A 20,625-nucleotide genomic window follows, 5' to 3' on the forward strand; every position below is an offset into this window, starting at 1 on the left:
ATATTTGTGTTGTGAGGCTCACCCTTCATAGGGTAACCACTCTTAGGTAATAAAGGAGGAGGCCTTGCGACTGATAGGTTATCATCAATGTGGAGTGCAACTGGAGGCTTCAGCCGTGGTCCATCAGAAGTTCCTCCACATTTGACTAGGTCAGGAAATAGTGGCTTTACTACATCAATATGCGTGTTTAGGCATCCGTTTTGCCCCTGCCAATGGCTGATTCCGCCAAGTTTTGTCTGTATTTCTTTCTGTGCCACCGCTTCTTAAATGTAATTTATAGAGATGCTGCTGTGAAGGAGCACTTGTTACATACCATTTTCCAGTACAATGTAGCTGCTTTAGTGTTAATGCAAGAACTTGCATGCTATTTATGTGTCTGGGCTGCAGCTGCCCAGATCCCATTGCTCAAGATACCTATGTGCCTGGGCTGATGCGGACCATGGTATTCCCCTTCCCTTGACTTACTACTCAGCAGTGCACCTCTCATCCCCCTTGTCATCAAGGAGCCACTATCCCAAACCCCAAAACCAAATCCTCACCATGCATAGTCTACAGTCCGTCCGTATGATTACTTGCCTAACAGTAATCAGACTGTGGTATCCCTATCTGATGATTCCCAAAGTAATGCTAGTATTGTTTATCTGCCCTTGATTTCGTTACTTCACATGAATTATTGGTATTGGGACCCACACGTCCAACCTGAATGAATGAAGGATTTAACCTGCATTTATAAAGAGCACCGCTACTCAGCAGAGCATGTGTTTTGTTGCCTCCTGAAAATGGAAAGTTCCACCGTGGCTCTGAGGGCCACTGAAAGTGGGTTCCAAGATTGGGCTCCCAGAAACATGAAGGATCTGCCTCCAGTTCTGACACAGCGGATCCTAGGTATGGTAGCCATATGGTTAAATGAAAACCTCAGAGTTCTAGAGGGGGTATAATGAAGTATTCTCTTCCTAATGTAACAATCCTTTTCTCATTGGCAACCAGTGCAAAGCTCTGAGATGTGGGAGAAATGGGCCTGGAGTTCAAAATAAGGACTAATCTTGCTGCTGCGTTCTGAACCACCTGCAAGCGGTTCAGAACATACTCAGGCAAACCCAAGTATAATACATTCCGTAGTCTAGCCTAGAGGAAATTAAGGCCTGGACTACTGTTTTCCTAGTGGCCATAGACAAAAGAGGCAACAATTTCCTCAAGAGTGCGTAATAGCCCGAAATAGGTGCCTATTACCACTTGGATTTGATCTTTCATAGATAAAGAGTTGTCAATATGGATGCTCAGGTTGTTTACTGTGTTTTGGGAAGAGGTAGGTGGAGATGTGTCTTGGGGCCACCAGGATCTTCAGTCCTCAGAAGGTGGAGTACCAAAATGTGTAATCTCCAATTTATCAGGATTGCATTTAAGTTGATTAATTGCCAGCCAATTAAACACCTTAGAGAGGAAGATTCTGATCTTCTTCCCCTCAAAGGCTGCACCCTTTTCGGAAGTGATGGGAAGCTGGGTGTCATCCGCATATGATATTATTTTGGCACTACAAGATTTAGCCAAAACTGCCAATAGGGTCAAATACACATTAAAGAGTGTAGGGCACAGAGCGGAGCCCTGAGGGATCCCCACCTTGAGTTTGGAAATGGCGGCAGTGTACGGAGGGGTCCAGACTTCATGACTTTTATTCTCCAGAAAAGAGGTAAGCCACTTTAGGGCAGTACCACTGATTCCAATATTCTGAAACCGTTTCAATAGCTTATCATCAGGGACCGTATCGAAGGCCGCCAAGAGATCAAACAAAAATAAGACTGCTCTTACCCCTGATCCAGTTTCTCTTTAATGTGCTCCGTAACCTCTAGCAGCACTGTTTCTGTGCTACAGCTTGTTCTAAAACCTGTTTGAGTGGCATGCAGCAGATTTTTATTTCCTAGGTAACCTGAGATGATTGAACTTACATGTTTTCCAACACTTTAGAGAAGTTGGCAGCTTTTTTTGTTCTATTTTTTCAGAAAAATTTGCTTGGGGAGCAAAAATGTGAAATAGTAAACCTAATACCCACCATAGCATTTTTCCCTGGGGATGTATATCAGCGTCATTTGGTATACCAAAACTTAGCTGCCTGAATTGTTATAAAGGAAAGTTTCATGCAAGTCAATTTATAGGGTCAAATGTTATAAGCAAATCAAAAAATGCCTTTTCAATGAAAAGTGTGTCTGAACCATAACTGCACAGTGGCAACTGCCCACTGTGTAACTGTGTGTATATATATATTTGAGATGTCATCAGTGATGTCACTGACCATGTCATGTATGAGGTAATATGTGACATCATCAGCAGTGGATTTCAGCCGCACGAGTTATAGTTAGCAGAACTAACTATAACGGAGGAATTTCAATGGTTTTGTATGAGTGAAATGTCCAGTTTACTATAACAGCCCTGAAACCTATGTTTTTTTCAGTGAATATCTAAGGTTTTTTAAATGCTAATTCCTAACTATAACATGTCTGCAACCTATGGGTTTTTTTCAATGAATTTCAAAGGTTTTTTTAAATGATCATTTTTAAATGTAATAATAGTTATATATATTTTTTGATCCTGATGTTCTACAGTTTTTTAACTGTTTATTTTTAAATATTTTATTTTTTAAATTACAATATATATTTTTTATATAAATGGAAATAAAAATGTTTTTTAAAATAGTGAAACTGATATATTGTTTTGGCGCAGTGAATGGATTAGTACATGGTACTGAATGGGTCACTAGAGGAGTGCAAGGGGAGTTACAGGGTGTTTGCTGGAGTGTATGGATACTGACTAGGGCGTTGAAGGTGTGAAAGACAAGTGTGTAGGTGGTTAGAGGACTGCTTGTATAGTGGATAGGGGTTTGAAGCAGTCCATGTGCTAAGGCCTGGCTCAGTGCAAGAGTACTTGGGTACTGACTGAATGATTAGAGTACTGCAAGGAGAGTGCCTGGGTGAATTTATAAGTGTTTGGGTTTTGGCGCAGTGAATGGATTAGTACATGGTGCTGAATGGGTCACTAGAGGAGTGCAAGAGGAGTGACAGGGTGTTTGCTGGAGGTGTATGGATACTGACTGGGGAATTGAAGGTGTGAAAGACAAGTGTGTAGTAACCCTGGGCGTAGTTTGCATAGTAGCACTACACGTAGTTGCACGTAGTATACTTTGAACTACATGTAGTACACATAGTACTGCGTAGCGTAGCTGATGGCACTGTGTACTTGTCTGCACTATGAAATAATTGCAAATGGCATCTTGCACTGTGCTAGTTATTATAAAATAAGTATCTCTATCTTTATATGCTAAAGAGCATATAGTACTTTCACAAAAGAAACTGAAATATTAGCAAGCAGTGAGAGAGGTGATGATTTTGGGATCCTCCCTAACCTAGGGAGAGAACCAAGCAGATACCTTGAAAACAAAAAGCACATCTTCTTGAAGGATTTGGTGGCGGTCCCATCCTTTTAGGACCACCCCAAGCACAGTTATTGGCAATAAAACAATCCCAACCAAAGGCCTTGCAAAGCATTATGGGATGATATTAGCAGTGGGCAGTAAATATTATAGTATCCAATATCAAAATAATTCTACAAAGAGATGCAATTCAACTAGTCGTTACTAGATGTCCCTCAGGCCCCATCCCCTCCCTTCACCACTGTATAAACGCTCCCTATAGCCATTTTAATGTGGGAGCTTGAATCCTGAGGGTCCCTGGGGTCCAAGTAACCCACTAGGTCCCTCCAGTAAGCACCACAGAGCTGCATTGCAGAGAGGTGTAAAAAAGGGCACGGCCTGGACCACCTCTGTGCAACTCAGTGCAGTGGTGCTTACTGGAAGCACCTGGTGGGCTAGTTGGCCCCCTGGGGCTCTCAGGATTGAAGGGGAATTCTTTCCCCAATTTAAAACGTGCCACAGGACGTGTTTTCACATGTCACCTCATGCCCCATGCCCTCCCTTCACCACTGTGTAAACGCGCTCTTTGTCCGTTTTAATTTGGGAGATTAAGTCCTCTTGATTTCTGATTGTCCCTAGGGTCCGAGTAGCCCACTAGGTACCTCCAGTAAGCGCCACAGAGCTGCGTTGTAGAGAGGTGTGAAAAGGGGCACGGCCTGGGCCACCTCTCTGAAAGACAAAGCAGAGTCGCTTACTGGAAGCACCTGGTGGGCTAGTAAGCCCCCATGGGCCCTCCGGATTGAAGGGGAATTATTTTCCTAACTTAAAACATGCCACAGGGTGTGTTTTCACACGTCACCTCAGGCCCCATCCCCTCCTTAAAACGTGCCACAGGGCGTGTTTTCACATGTCACCTCAGGCCCCCTCCCCTCCCTTCACCACTGTGTAAACGCGCCCTGTGGCCGTTTTAAGTTGGGAGATAAAGTCCCCTTGAATCCTAAGTGTCCCTTGGGTCCAACTAGTAAACTAGCCCACTAGGTACCTCCAGTAAGCACCGTTGCAGAGAGGTGTAAAAACGGGCATGGCCTGCACCACCTCTCTGCAACTCAGCGCAGTGTCCCTTACTGGAAGCACCTGGTGGACTAGTTAGCTCCCAAGGGCCCTCTGGATTGAAGGGGAATTCATTCCCCAACTTAAAACACGCCACAGGGCGTGTTTGCACATGTCACCTCAAGCCCCGTCCCCTCCCTTCACCACTGTAAACGCGCCCTGTGTCCATTATAAGTTGGGAAATTAAGTCCCCTTGAATCCTAAGGGTCCCTAGGGTCAAACTAGGCCACTAGGTACCTCCAGTAAGTGCCACAGAGCTGCATTGCAGAGAGGTGTAAAAAGTAGCACGGCCAGAACCACCTCTCTGCAACGCAGCGCAGTGGTGCTTACTGGAAGCACCTGGTGGGCTAGTTAGCCCCCAGGAGCCCTCCGGATTAAATGGGAATTATTTCCCCAACTTAAAACGCCCCACAGGGCGTGTTTGCACACATCACCTTAGGCCCCGCCGCGTCCCCTCCCTTCACCACTGTGTAAACGCACCCTGTGGCCGTTTTAAGTTGGGAGATTAAGTCCCCTTGAATTCTAAGGGTCCCTAGGGTTAAACTAGCTCACTAGGTACCTCCAGTAAGCGCCACAGAGCTGCGTTGCAGAGAGGTGTACAAAGGGGTGTGGTCTCTTAACACCTGTCTGCAACATAGCTCCCTGGCGTATACTAGAGATACCTGGTGGGCTAGTTGGACCTCTGGGACCCTCAGTATTGAAGGGGAATTGATTCCCCAACTTACAATTCGCCAGGGGGCGTGTTTGCACAATGGTGAAGGAAGGGGGGGGGGGCCTGAGGTGACATGTGCAAACACGCCCTGTGGCGCATTTTAAGTTGGGGAATTAATTCCTCATCAATCCTGAGGGTCCCTGGGAGCCAATTAACCCACCAGGTACCTTCAGCATGCGCCAGGGAGCTGGCGTCGTTTGACAAATCCTTGTGAAATTTTTTACACATGTATAGGCTCACTTCATCTGCTGTCTTGAAAGTTTTGTGGTGTTCCATCAATCGGGGGCTGAGAAAAAGGGGAAATACCAAAAAGCGTTTTCCCCATGTTAATTCCCATAGGAACTTTGGACACGGCTACAGTCCGAACTGCTGAACGAAATTACACAAAATTTGGCAGAAAGGTGGATATTGGTCCAGGGAAGTGCCTTTTTCTGATTTGGTGTAAATCCGTTCAGTCATTGAGTTCTTAAAAGAAATTCAAATTTGTATATATAAGGACGCAAAGGCTCAGCGAACCCTTGCGATCTTGTGCTGAGATCAGATCGGCTGCCAACACTTCAAACCAGAAAGTGTTGGCAGCCATCTTGGGTCTCGGCTTGAGCCAAGTCCCCACAAAAAAGTTTTTAAAAAAAGAGAAGGGGGCACGGTAGGAATGCCCTGGCCTCTTAGGCCTCTTGGGGGTAGAGAAAGTTCCCGGAGGGCAAAAAAAGCATTTATTTTTATTCTGGAGTTACGTTGGATCGGTGGTTCTTTACTAATAGCCACAGCTGCTTGGTTCCACCCCGGTAAAGCCGGCTCGTGCTCTCTAGTGCAGTGAGGTGGAGGCCTCATCTTATTCATGTTTTACCCCATAGAGAAGTTAAAAAAGGCGGCAATCAATTAAGCAAAAAACGGGCTGACTATGGGCCATTATGCGTGCCCGTTATCAATGCTTCTAATTTACGCCATTTCTTTGTTTGCTTCAAATTTAAGCCCATTAGAATCTATTTGATAAGCATTTCACAATGTAGGAATCCACAGCTCGAGAGTCATCCCTAAGTTTAGAGAGGCATATTACCAAGGGCCATTATCGCCGCTTTAGCGGGACTTTTTCCCGCTACAGCAGCGATAATTTGATCGCCCAATTACCAAGCTGTTGCTAACACCAGTTAGCGACAGCTAGTAGGAGATAGCGATCATCTTGGGGCCCGATTTGCATGTCAGCGATAATTATCGCAAATGACATGCAAAGTGGGCGTGCCAAGATGTTAGCGACTGGAAACAGTCGCTAATATCGCTATCTCCTATTACCAACAATGGCTTAGTTTTGGAAATATTCGCGCTAAGCGTGAATATCTCCAAATGCTAACGCCTGCCCTGACCAGTTCTTAGCCATGTTATCCAATGAGAGATGGATAACATGGCTAAGAGCATTGTCACGGTAATGCCTGAATATCGCTGTATTGACAGCGATATTCACGCATTTCGCCCGTTTTTTATCGTTTCTGAGATAATCCTTGATAATAGCAAGGTAGCTCAGCGATAAAAACAGGTGAAGGGCGGCGATAGGAATATTCCTGCTATGCCAACATAGCGATGATTATCGCTAGTTGTTGGTAATATGCTCCATAGTTTCTTATTGGGAAAGACTGACAGGTAACAAGAGAAAAAGCTTTTATTGGGAGAGGTTCAGTTTTCCCAGGCTTTGGTGGTGTGCAAGTGGCTATAAACAGTCAGCTTTATCAGACCCACGGCTGAGCTACGCACTCAATGTTACGCTTAGCTTCTACCTCATGTCACCTCACGTCCTCATCCTGGGTAAGAGGGGAGAATGCAGGGAAGGGAATTTCGCCACCTGGAAATTAAATCAATCCTTTTTTCCCAAAAGCACTATGTTAAATAATGTTAGAATAATTTTAGCTGGAAGTGAGCAATCTTTCTTTTGTGTCGATGTTGACTTATTTTTGTGTTTTGTCAGCAGACCTGAAAACCGTTTATGGAAAATGTATTTAAATTATGCTACATAAGAAGACATTTTACCATCATCCTCTTCTATCGCATCTGGTTGGGAAACGAAGATGGGTTCTGAAGGGTATGAATCTGGTTCCTGCCATACCCAGCTTTCCTTTGTTTTAACATTCAGCTTAGAAAGCTGCAAATGAACAGATGGGAAAGGCGTCAGAAGTCATGAAACCTTGTATTATTTTATTAGACAACAAATCGTCCCCAAATATTATATTATTCTGTAAACTTACCCTGTCTGGAACAAAGTGATTCAATCCGAGGCCATATGCAAAGGTGTAATCCTTGCCCCCGTACTTCTTGTAGTTAATCTGTGGAAACTCAAAGGCTGAAAAGTAAAATGGAAACAGAGGGATTTTTTCCACAGTTTTCACCATCTTGACTTGATTTTACATACATTTCACAATAGTTACCTAGGCGGGGTCCTGAAAAGAGAACTTCCGGTTCTAACCAGATTGTTTCATCACTGCGTAGAATTGCTGTGGCTGTTGTGTAAGGCAAGTTGACTAGATTTTTGCCTGTGTCAACCTAGAAAAAATATACAACTATAAGAACCATATTAAAACATTTTCAAGTAAATTCACCTGATTGGTTCACACTTTCAACTTGTATTGCTTGCCCAGTTTGATTTACGTTTTGTGGCCACCCGAAGGGCATTCCACCTGCAGTTGAGGTGAACATAAGATGGTTCCCACAAAGTGTGCAGTTATATTGCATAGCGGAGAAGTGGCTTCAATTGGTTATTTAATGGAAAGTGAAGTGAGCATGCTATAAACTCTTAAGCCCATTGGCATAACGCAAAATGATGGCGCCCCCTGCAGAATGTGGTGACGGGCCCTCGAGTCTTCTATAGCTTACAGAAATTCATTGCTTTGTTAAATAAGTGGGCCTTCTGTGCTGCAAGGATTGTGTTATGCCCTACCTGAGGAGAAGACAGACTCTAGACTCAAGAGCATAGATACTCACTGACATACCTCTTGCGCCAAATCCAGACGGACTTTCAAATGTACATGATTATTCACGAAGTACACATTTAGGTATAATGGATCTAAAGGGGAGGTAATTTGCATGTTTATTGGTTGTAGCAAATGCCTGAAATAATGTGCCCCTAGAGTATGATCTGCTAGTATCCGTCCTGCACATCACAATGTATGCATAGATCCAGAAAAATACATAGCCTGATTGGATCGTTAAATGTCTCTCTTAAAAGAACAAGCATTGGGATAGCCAATAGGTCTCGCTTTTGGGATTTTATAAGTGTTTAGCCATGCAACAGTTAATGTTGTTGCAGTAAGGATATTGTGCTGCATAACTACATACTTAAAAGGTCCCAAAGGTGAGGCCTATTGGCTATGCAAACTTATTAATAGCTGGCACCGATTAAAATCCTCTATCATGTCATACGCCGTAACACAAAATGCTCTCTATCCAAACCTGTTCAGGAATCTAGTAATTATTTTGAATAGTGGACTAGTGCTTGAAGCCCAGGTTTCTACTGTTACAAAAACTGTACTCTACTGTTTGTACTTATTATCCAAGAATATATATATCCCACACACATAGCGTTCTTGTCGCAGCTGGGTGCAAACTGAAACATTTAGAATAAAAAAAATACACATGAATGAATAGACTAGGGAAAGTTTGTCAAATTTTGCCGAACATTCTGTTTTTTAACTGAAGCCTAACCAAAGGCCAGGAATGCAAATGGCAGATATGAAATACTAGGGAGTTCCATACTTCAAGTACAAGGACAGCAGTCTGATATCCGTTCAACAGGAACAAATAGCAAGAGAGAGCACCAAAAGTAGATATGCAGCTGACTCACTTATCCACTCTGCCTCAGCTTTGACATCAGAGTATTTTTCTTACAAACCTTGGACTAAGAATGCATGAATAAATGAACACCGATCTGGCTTTAGGTAGAATATCAGCACGAGCGATTATTAAACCGTGACAGTCAAATCTAAAAAAAAGTACTATTAATTAAATAATTACAATGTAAAATGTAGTTTAAAAGGCCATGCTTTAAAACGATGAAACAATTGATTTGACATATCTATTTTGTATGTCAAGAGCTGAGCAAAACAGTTGAGAGGTGTAGATCTATGCTGTACGTAAGATTAGATCCTTAAACATTCGGTGGGACTCCCACGGGAACCCTGGGGACGGGAGGCACCCCACCCGCAGGAGAGACATCACCCAAACAACCCTACAGCAGACAGAACAGCACAGCACTAGGATGATTACCACCACTAACAAACAAATTGAACATGTGTCTGCTACTTACACGGACCGTCCATGAATTTAGCATCTGTCGTCTAAATCGATGTTGATCTTTTAACGGATATCATGTGCTCGTAATTTGGGCACTTCCGGGTTGCATAATAACCAATCATACAGTCGAGCATATTCCGAGAGCAGACTGGGAGATACTGGTATGAAACTTGACCTATGATTGGAGCATTCAGAATACCTCAACCAATCCTAAGTGCGACACGCAAGTCTGGTAGTGACAGTCAGGTCTGCCCAGGCGGAACTGGTTGGGTTATGGTGCTGTCTCAATGTCTATGTTACGTATAGAACATCGGCCGCCGATCTGAATGGTTGGGACAGGCACGGTAGCGCTGCTGTCTCCATTTGAAAAGTGCGTGCGAGACGCGCTCTGTGGTAGGGAAGCGGCGTGCGTTGAGGCATGGGAGAGCGAGAGATATGTCAGATGGCGGCTGCGCATGTGAGAGGGGTGAAAAGCATGCGCGAGATGCACTCTGGGGTGCGGGAGGGACGTGTGTTGAGGCATGGGAGAGCGAGAGGAATGCCAGATGGCTGTTGCGTGCGTGCACGCGCGCGCGCATAACCGTAGCCTTTGGTAGCACTTTAAAAACCTGCTTACTAAATGTCTCACAGAGCAGCGCATGCGCTGGCTCAGGCGAGACCTAAAAAAAGGGAGTATTTTTAAGTACTGGTCAAAGGGCAGTTGCTAATGTATCTTCCTTAAAAGGAGGAAGGAATGAGATCAGGTTGTGAGGGAGAAAGGTTGAAGAGATTCTTGCAGGATGCCTCTGGCTGCAAAGCACAGTGAAGAAAGGCACAGCACGCCAGAACCCTCCCCTGTTTCGAAGGATATAACTCCAGCAAATAAAATAAAACATGAGAAAGTGGCAGAGAATGCAACATTGGAGCAGTATGCAACTGCAAGAAACTGGCGAGAGCATCTAGTGATGCTGGAGGCTACATATGCACCCAACATTTTTTAGAATCTCTTTGGGAAAATATGCTCTCTGTTCAGGGGTCTGTAGCCAGAACAACAGATCGGTCTGAAGGAATGGTGACTGGTCATAATAGTATCACAAGCATCAAGCATCAAGCATCAAGCATGGGGCGAGTTGTGGCTAAAAATCTTTCGAAAGTCATGCAGTGCAAGGAAACCTAACCAAGTCAACTCAATAGGTAGTAGGCACCAGAAGACGAATAACCAGCAGGAAACAGTGGGGCTTGACCCTACTTCATGTGAATATCTGAGTAATAGAAATTAGGAGGCGCGATAGTAAAGAAGCGCAAAGTTTGCTCCATGGAAATACAAAATGACGCTTCAAGAAGTCTTTGGTTTTTCCTGGGTTTGTGCCTGCTTTTGTAAGCTCTTGTTTATTGATAATCCACATTTCAAATATATATCTCTGAAGCAGCCATGTTTTGTTACTCATTAATTGACGATAACCCCTTATTTGTTTCGTTAGGGCAAATTAAAACGTATACAAAGAATAGCAGTGAATTCAGCTCGCCTAATGGATGTTTTTGAGAAAAGCAACATTTCTGGTTTAATTCTTGAAAAGTTAAAGTCAGGTGGTGAGAAGAGTAGGCAGAAGTAAGAACAAGCCAGATTCACAGAGAAGTGCAAAGGTGGCTGAAAAGATTGAAACAGCCTTCCTGGATATGTCCACTCTGAGGTTGCTGAAATGTCGGCATCCAAGTCTATTGATCCTCTGCACGCCATGCCTCACTATCTTTGGAATCAAGCTATACCTGGCTGATGAGACCTAATTAGGAGAAAACCGGTCCTGGGCTGCTTGCATTCTGGTTCAGGGATTACCTCGCCTGGCAGTTTTGGCTAGATGGTTCCCATTGCAGCATGACGAAGGCATATTGGCATATGGCCACCCCCAAACTGAGGTGGTATGGTGCACAAAAGAACAATGGACTGGGATGCATCCAAGTAATTACCAGTGGCTGAGAATAATTTAAGCATTTCGTCCAGCACTTTTCTGTATACTGTAGAGTACCATCTTCTATACAGCCGTTGTTTTCTGGATACATTGCATGCAAGGAACGTGCATTGGTTTACGGTTTCTGCTGTGTTTTCTCCCAGATTAGACAGAATCATAGGAAATTTGCATTTTTTAGGTTCTTTTTAATAAGTATTGTTTACTTCAAGATGGAAGGCGTGGCCACGCCAGATGGCTGACAGGATTAGCTCCTAGGAGGCTCTTGACCGGCCCCAGATTATCCTACAGAATCCTGCTTCTTATAGTGAGCCTTTTGCCCATTGCTTTGTGGGGAGCACATCTGGAAGGTTCCGGCACCCTGGTACCGGTTCTGGTATGCAGGTAGTGGCACGTTGGGCTACATTGCCCAGGACCACACGTGGATGGCCTGGAGGACTCTGAGGGCCAGAGACGCAGCGGGGGCAGTGCTCTGGCGACCAGGTAGGGGAGAACACCCTCTGTGATCCAGAGCTGCTGGGGTAGGGGCACTTCTCCTGCGGAGTGGCGGGTCGCCTCCGGTGACAGAGGAGATGAAGCCTGGCAGTTGCCTGCAAGGGTCAATTGGACTGTGTGGGCAGTCAGAGCCTGTGCCTTGTGGGGGGGTGCTTCTCCTTTGGGCGGCCCGAGGTGCGGCGAGACCCGATGGGGCCTGGTGACTCACTGAGACTACGAGCTCCAGCCCAGACGAGGGCTCGGATCCTGTGGCAATATGTGCAACACCTTCATCGGCCAGCAGCGTACTGACTCATTACCCAGAGCCTGTCTTCAAAACCTCCAGTTCATCTTCTGTAGACTGCCCTCCAGCAACACAACAATCTACTACCATGCCTGTGTTCTCCCCTTGTTTCGAGCGGTTGCCTCAGTGATCCTGGAGTCAACAACAACTTGTGGGCAGCTCGCAGGGAGTCTCTCCCTTCAGCCCACATTTGGCAGATGGCAGTTTGGCCACTGTATAGAGGAGTTGTAAGGAGTCCCCTGCTGTTGCTGTACCTGCGAAGGATGAGCGAATGACCTGCTGGTCCCTAGAGGGGACCCAGAAGTAAGTAAGTGAGGCTGAGCTGGGTCTCCTTGAGCTGTGTGTTCTGGCTGCTGCGCGTCCTGAACTGATTAAGCCTATATTGGATGCTTGACACTTAGCTACCTCGCCAGCACATAGTTGTCTGGGCCTTCTGGACTGGTGCATGTTGGGGCTCACTTGGGAACGCTGATTAGTCTTGGCTTCATTCAGCGGCCCCCCTTGAAGCTCATAAGGGACCCCGGTGTTTGTTCGTGGTGGGACTCCAAGTACAGCGTGCATACAACGGCTGTCTTCCTGCTTGGACATGGGGAGACAAACCAGTGGGGGTAGCCCAGGGACACCACAATATATAATATACGACCCTGTTGCCTGCTTCACAGTGTAGCACATTGCACACCTTTGCCAGAGAAACCAGGATGCAGAGCCGTCTGCAGAGGCGGCTACGTTGCTGGCGGCCATTTAGGGCTCTCTGTTGGTCTAGAGGACAAAATCGTCCCTGAGGCCCTTGAAGTCAATCTTCTCCGCACTGACTTCTGCAAGGTTTTGGAAAAAGTCCGGCTGGTCGAGAGTTCCATTGAGGAGCTTCAAACCGAGGTGGACACTTTGTGGAAACCGGTCGCTGCGGTCACGTCTCGGTTGGGGGCCTTGGAGGCTAGGGTGGAGGATGCTAAGGGACAGTCGTGCTGCAATAATGTGCGCCTGTTGGGGTTTCCGGAACAAAGCAAACACAAGGAGATACCTCATGGGAACAGTCCAGCCCAGGTCTTCCCTGGACCAGAAACAAGCATCCTGGGGCTGGTATCAGGGTTTCCCCCCTCATCCACCAGGCTAGCTTGTATCCAGCAGCAAAGTGAGCAAGGGACCCACGTCTGGGCATAACCTGGGTTTCTGCAACAATCCGAGGGGACAGCACCTACACACTTTGTCGAGTCCTGGATTCAAGGCACCCTCAAGCTCTCTGGATTGTCTGCCATGTTCACCATTGAGAGGGCTCACTGTGCGTTTGTGGCTCTGCCACACCCTGAGGCTCCACCGCAGGCCATTATAGCCCACATCTTAAACTACAAGGATCGTGACTGTATTCTCAGGGCGGCCAGAGACACTGACACTGCCAGGTTCGAGAACCAGAGGATATCCATTTATCCGGATTACACCTACAATGCCCACGGAAGACGTTCTTGGAGGTCAAGGCCAAGCTGCGCTCAATTGGTCTTCGCTACATGCTTTTGTACCCGGTTAGGCTGCGGGTTCTAGCAGGCAAAAAGTCACACTTTTTGGCCATCCTGATGATCTGTGGTGCTGGCTGGTGTTTGGGATAAGTTCCCAGGGATTGTGCTGACTCCGGGAGGACTGGAACCCAGAGGTCACCCACTCTGGAGGGTTCCAACTACAAAGCAGGTGGGGGGCCTGGGATTGCGGGCTGACGATCCCCAGAAAGGAGTGATCCTGCCAGGGTGGAGATTCAGGACAATGGGCCTCTGGCCCTGCTGGACCGGCAAACGGAGTCGGGGGAGGGGGGTGAGGGACCTTGGTATTACAGGAGGAGGTTTCGATGAAGAATGATAGTCTGAAATGAAGTGGCATGTAATGATGTTCTAGTCTCCGCAGGTACAGACTAATGTCCTTTCTTTTTTTTATTCAGGGGGGACTTACTATGCACTTTTTCTTTCATTGCCCGCTGTATGTTCTTGGTGGGGGTCCGCATATATGTGTCTGTTGGATTGCATAATAACGTTTGCCGGAGTATGGTAAGCTCTGGCTTGCTCCTATAAAGGTATGTATTCTGTGTGTGGGCCAGGTTTTTGATGGGGAGCCTTTGCACACTTGTGGTAGGCAATAGTTGGGGGGGGGGTTAGACTGTGGCTCCTGGCAGCAAGAGCTCAATTGGATTCGCAGTGTGGCATCTTTGTTGATAAGCTGCATATCTGGGATGGGGGGATTGCTAATTGATCCCACTGTTTGTTATGGGGTGTTTGTTGGTTGTTAATGAGGTATGGGAATCTCGACAGAGCAAGTACTTTCTTGTTTGGCAGCTTTAGAGGTCGTGTTCCTGGGGCAGGTGTGAGGGGTTTATGCCCAGGTACTTGCTATGTCTATGGCTGATGAAACCAATATTATTATGTGCAATGTTCATGGGCTTCTAGGTTACTCCACGTGGTATAGGGTCCACTCGTTTCTTAAACACCATAAGAGTCAGATTGCTTGTCTCCAGGAGAATTCTCCTGATGGAGGAAATACAGAAGCTCAATAGGAAATTGAGGGGTCAACTGTTCTCTGCCTCTTACTCCTCCTATGCCAGGAGGTTGGTAATCTAGCTTGCTCCTGGAGTTCCCTATAAGTACATCTATAGCAAAGCGGACGTGGAAGGGTGTTATGTTCTGTTACAGGGCACTTTAGATGCAAAAGAGCTCACAAAATTCAACTTGTACTCCCCCAATGTTAACGACAAACTCTTCTTTGAAGGGATGCAGGACTTGTTAGGGGGTAGTGAGGGCACTTCAGTGATCCGGGCTGGACATTTTGTATTTTGCATGGGGTTGAGGACCGTTATCCCCCTAATACGGCACTAAGCCATTAATGATGGGCGCACTGAGGAGGGTGATGCATAATCTGGGTCTTCTGGATGGGTAGCAAATATTGCACCCAGGTGTTAGTGAATACACCTGTCATTTCTGGACTCACAACATCTTCAGTCACTTGGAAAGTTTCTTGGTGGGAGATCTGGATCATTCTCGGCTGGCTGAAGCGAAACATTTGTTCAGATTTGTCTCTGATCATATCCGACATTGCTGACTCTGGCTAGGGGAGAATGGCAGAGTGGGTTCAGGATGTTGCATATGCTTTTTGAGCTCCTCACGGACGTGACTTGCAGGGTGGACTTGCAGACTGCACTGTAGGATCACCTAACTATGAACTGGGAAACTGTGAATACTAATGCGATAGACTGGGAGGCACTGAAGGCAGTGGTTAGGGGAGAATGTATCAGGGGTGTCTGTCGTACACAACCTTTAGCAGACAAAGACACAGGAGGGCTGGCTGGCTGGCTGATCTCCAGAAGCAAGAGGTGCACTCAGCAGATGTGAGATGGCTTTAGCAGTACATAGACAAATGCATTTGCTATGGGAAATGCTGGATAACACTGTCCTTAAATCCTACCATCAGGTGTTGCATAGAGAGGGAGATACATCTGGTAAGCTCCGTGCTCAGGTCCTGAGGCATGAAACAGAGCTACCCCCTACCTTTCACATACGGAATGCCAGGATCAGTTATGCGCCCAGAGACAGGAAATACTATTGCCCCTGCTGGATCACTTTAAATTGGTGTACAGGGCTAGTCCGCCGGACACTGAGGGAGGGACGGATAGGTTCTTGGCTGGGGTGAGACTTCTCCAGTTACGGATTGAGGCATGCAGGGGCTGGAGAATAATCTCTCCTTGGATGAGGTGGGGGCCGCTGTGAAGGCACTTAATAGATCCAAAGTTCCTGGCAGGGTTCCAGGCGGAATCCTATCATACTTAAACCTCTGTCCTCAAGGAGAAATTACTGGAGGTTTATATGAAGGCACGGGAAAAGTAGCTCCTCCCACGACTATGTGAGAGGAGATGGTGTGTCTGATATTGAAGTCAGGGGAGACCCAGCAGACCCTCCGCCTACTAGCCCCTCACTATGCTTAATTCACATCTTAAAATATTGTAGAAAACACTGCCTCCTAGACTACGGGGAGTGATCCGAGAATTTGTTCACGAGAATCAATGCAGCTTTATGCTTTACGTTGAGTGGCCCACATGCTGCATGATTCCTTCGATGGAGACAGGGAGAAGGCTCTGGTTTACCTTGATCTGGAAAAGGTGTTTGGCACTGAGGAGTGGGCTTATTAAATGACTGAGCTGAAGGGCATAGGGTTTGTGCCTAGATACAATTCCTTTATACTGAGTCTTCCATGTGAATTAGTGTGGGGTGGTGAACTCTCTCAAGCCTGTTCGATGGGCAGGGGTACATGTCAGGGGTGTCCCCCTTCTAAACTTCTATTTACGCTAGCAGTCGAAACCTTCGCACTGCTGCTGCGTAGGGATCTAGGCTCTTGGGGATAAGGGTGGGAGACACCACTCACATTATATCCTTATATGCGGATGATGCACTGGTGTATGAGCGATCACCCGGAAATTCTGTTCCACTTTTGTTACAACTGTTGGGTTCCTTTGGTACAATTTCAGGCCTTCTGATTAATGCCCACAAGTCGCTCCTATTCCCTTTGGACAGAATGATTGGGAAGGAGTTGGGCTAGTTTCCAGTTGTGGGACTCCAGTGGCAATTGGAGGGGTTTCGGTACCTGGGGTGTCGTCATGCACACTTAGGCACAGAATCAGTGCAGGTATGTAGATAGAGTTCTGGTGGGCTTCGAGAACTCCATCCAATTTTAGATTAGATTCCCTTTCTTTGTGATGGGAAGGGCGGCCGTGGCCAAAATGGTTTTCCTTCCACGCTGTTTGTACCTTGTTCAAAACCTTTTTCCGCAGGCTTAATAGCCTGCTAGAGACTTCCATGTGAGCGGGTAAATGCAGCAGGGTGCGCTTGCTATACTCAAGAGGGTCTTGGAGGATGGAGGTTTAGCTGTCCCAGACATACAGTTTTACTAGTACGCTGCACGTTTGCAGCATGGTGCCAGATGGCTCACAGAGTCTGACAATTGGGAGAAACGGGTGCTGAGATCTGAGATAGGAGGAGATGATACCTTGCCACAGATATTGAGTCAGAGGGATAGGTCAGAACATCCAGTCCCGTATCTGATCAAAACCATGACGGAGCTCTGGGAAAGGGTAGTCCACAGGGTTATCCATAAAGATCACTTCAGCTGGGAGTTACGGTTGTGGGATCTGGCTGTCTTTAGGAACATAGACATGTCTATCTCTCAATGGAGAAAGGAGGGAGCATGGCAGCGGGTAATTTATACCATGGAGATACTTTTATCACGTTCCAGGATACTCAGGACTCTTTTGAGATTAGACAGGCTTATATTTTGTATTATGCTAAGCTGGAGAGTGTAGCAAGGGAGCTCTGGGCGGACTTCCCTGCGGCACTGCATTCCTCTGGGGTTTTTGATGGTCTTATTGGGTGGGGGGAAGGACACCACCTAATCACTCTTTTCTACAAGGCCCTTAAGAATGACATGCAACATCGACAATTCCTAGGATGGCGGCCCTGGAAGAAGGATTTGGGACTGATCCGGATTGGGTGAGGGCAACCAAGCTGGTGCGTAACATGTCCAGCAATAATAGATTCAAGCTACTTTACTTCCATTTTCTGCATCACTCCTATGTTACGCCATATAACCAGAATAAAATAGATCCTACTAAAGGAACGAAGTGTGTGCACTGCAGGGAGATAGGTGCCACATTCTACAGTCCTCCAATCCTACGCTTGGTCTGGGAATGTGGGCAGGTCCAGGAATAGTGCGGACAAGCGGCCACACACATAGGAACAGGCACTGGGATTAGGAACCCTTGGAGCTGCAACTTGCTTATTGGGTTTGGTGGCTCGACACAAGGGGCGTAAAATTCCTTACTAGGTTGCCCAATTGGCCCTGGTATTGGCGAAGTGGTGTTGGGTCACTGGGTGGAAGGGCACTAGAGCCCTGCTACTAGATCAATGGCTACAAGACCTCCTGGAATGGGGAGTGGCAGAAGAGCACCACTTGAGAGTGTCACGTACGGATGAAGGGGCAGCTGATGAAATACTTTTATGAGCTCAATTGCTGGGCATGTTCCAGAATGACTGTTTCAGAACTGCTCTCAGACCCTGAATCACTGAGGACTGACTGTATTGATGGTTGTCTTGCTAAGTTTATGATGACCAAGTGTGTAAAGGTGCTTTCTTGTTTATAACTGACTTGTGGTCTTGGTTATCTAACTGTATTGATTGTTATGACCTGGCAGGTACCCTCGCACTTGATTACTGCATAATGATTATGTGTGAGCCGCTTCTACTCTGTATCTGTCATGCACTATGTACGACGCTGCAATTCCCACACTTTCTGTTCTTGTGTTCTTTATTAATTTGATTTAACACCTTGGTTGCTGAAGATATTCCCCTGCTGTGCTGGGCCATAATGTTAATGGGTGTGGTCATGACGAGCTCATCTCGTCATGAGCACATGAGCGCTGTGCCTCATGATGAGCTGAGCTCGTCATGAGCACCGAATGGGTTAAATCAATAAAATACAGTTGAATTTTTTTTTAACTTCTAAACAAAGGGCAAGGAGCCTGTATTAAAAGGAAACCATATTGAATCAATTCCTTGCTAAAGAAAAGAAACCCCAATTCACAATTAAAGGATACAACTTATGGAGATGTATCCAGAAATGTAAATTATGTGTTAAATTTTGTTTTCGACTGAATATACCTTACCTATGCCTGCCAGGAATTCATAGTTTATTCATAGACCATAGACCATTTGTGTGTGCACCAATATCTGCAAATTCTCTACACCTGCAAATCCCACTAAGGAAATAGAACTTGGGCATTCCAACATATGGTTGCAAGTTTATGAACACCCAGAAACACAGCTGTTTGTTGAAAATCACATATTGCCCTCCTACCCCTTTTCTAACCTGAAAAGGATCACATATTTAGAGGTTTCTCCTCGGGGGAAAGTCTTTTCCCTGCAGAGAAGAAAAGCACATTTGCATAGAGCATCCTATTCAACTATGGAGAACTCTGCAGAGAAGTAACCATCTCTCTGTGAATGTGATGTTATCTTGAGGCAGCTTCAACTACATATTCCTGTGAGTGTTAGTGATTACCAGAAAGGTTTTGCCCACTGTTCAGAAATGTCAGATGTCAGTTACTTTTAATAAGGCCCCTTGCCTCCTCAATATCGGGTGTTGGGGGGGGGGGGGGGGGGCACAGGACAAGGGGGCCTGGGGGAGGGGGCCAGGTGCATCACCTCCTCTATATTAATATAAACAATACCCCCCCCAGGACCTCGACCCACGGGGGTGGGATTGGACAAAAAAAAAACAAGTGTGTAAGACCGCGCTTGGTGTGACTTTTTCACTGTGGATACTCTACAAATTTACACACAAAAACACTTTGGGCCCCTGGCGTGGTCTAGGGGGTGACAGTATTCCTATCCTGTGTTTCTTTTTTACTTGGAACTAGGGCTGACTCTCAAGATGTTTCCACCTCCTGGGTGAAGCAGTGGCAGCCAATTAGATCTCAGCATGAGATCTGTTGGATCTGTGGACCCTCCATGCCCCTAGATATACATAAATCTTTTTTTGATAACTTCCAAACTACTGAATGGACTTACACCAAAACAAGAAGAGATCTTTCTGGACCAAAGTCTAGCTTTCTGCCAAACTTGGTGTAATTAGGTTCAGCAGTTTGGACTGTATTCGTGTCTAAAATCCATATGGGAAATTGCATGGAGACTTCCCATTTTTTTGCAGCCCCCCACTTCCTGAATCACCCCAACACTTTCCAGACAGCAGCTGAACTGAGTGGCAAACTGGTTTGAACATTTCCTGATTATCTGTCAAACTGTGCCAAAGTTATTAGTAAAACAAATACACATACACCATACACACTTTGAGACAGGCTGATGGAAGCCAAAACGCGCTAGTGATCGGAGAGTTGCTGGCAATAAAGAGTTGGTAATAAGACAAGGCTGCCAACGGCACAGAGAATGTATTTTAAAGTTTTCTGTATTGTCTATAAAATATTTTTGGGCCTCCGTCCTGGGGTTCCGAGTGCTTTGTGCTCTCCCTATGTACCCACCTGCGTTCAGCGGATCTGTATATGGCCAAGTGCCTTGAGTACGCAGGGCTAGAGCAGGTGGCTGCTCGTTCAAGGCACTGGCATCTGCCCTTTGGAACTCTCTACCTCTTTCTATCCAAAGCATCTCTGACCACTGGGTTTTTAGAAGGACTGCGAAGACTTGGTTATTCTCCAATTACTAGCCACCTCTGCTTCCCACTATACTAGACAGTTAGCTCTGACACGGCCAGTTGCTGGGGCAACCATGCACTTTATAAATATCATAACATAACCTAACACATTGTTTGGAGGGCCCGCTTTTTCCTCGGTTTGTCTAGGGTGACTAGAAATATATATCTGTGCAATTTGTTA

General features: G+C 46.1%; 1 protein-coding gene across 1 annotated transcript in view; it reads right to left on the bottom strand.

Moving 5' to 3' along the window:
- Nucleotides 1-20,625, bottom strand: part of RPE65 (retinoid isomerohydrolase RPE65) — a 171,167-nt gene that overhangs the window by 2,936 nt on the left and 147,606 nt on the right. The window contains exons 11-13 of the mRNA XM_086936250.1: nucleotides 7,637-7,751; nucleotides 7,457-7,551; nucleotides 7,242-7,353 (exon numbers count right to left, since the gene is read on the bottom strand). Of these exons, the coding sequence (XP_086792376.1) occupies nucleotides 7,242-7,353; nucleotides 7,457-7,551; nucleotides 7,637-7,751 (322 nt within the window). The remainder of the gene's footprint in view (nucleotides 1-7,241; nucleotides 7,354-7,456; nucleotides 7,552-7,636; nucleotides 7,752-20,625) is intronic.

The sequence above is a fragment of the Lissotriton vulgaris genome, chromosome 1_1 (assembly GCF_964263255.1).
Source record: "Lissotriton vulgaris chromosome 1_1, aLisVul1.2, whole genome shotgun sequence".
NCBI classification, from domain to species: Eukaryota; Metazoa; Chordata; class Amphibia; order Caudata; family Salamandridae; genus Lissotriton; species Lissotriton vulgaris.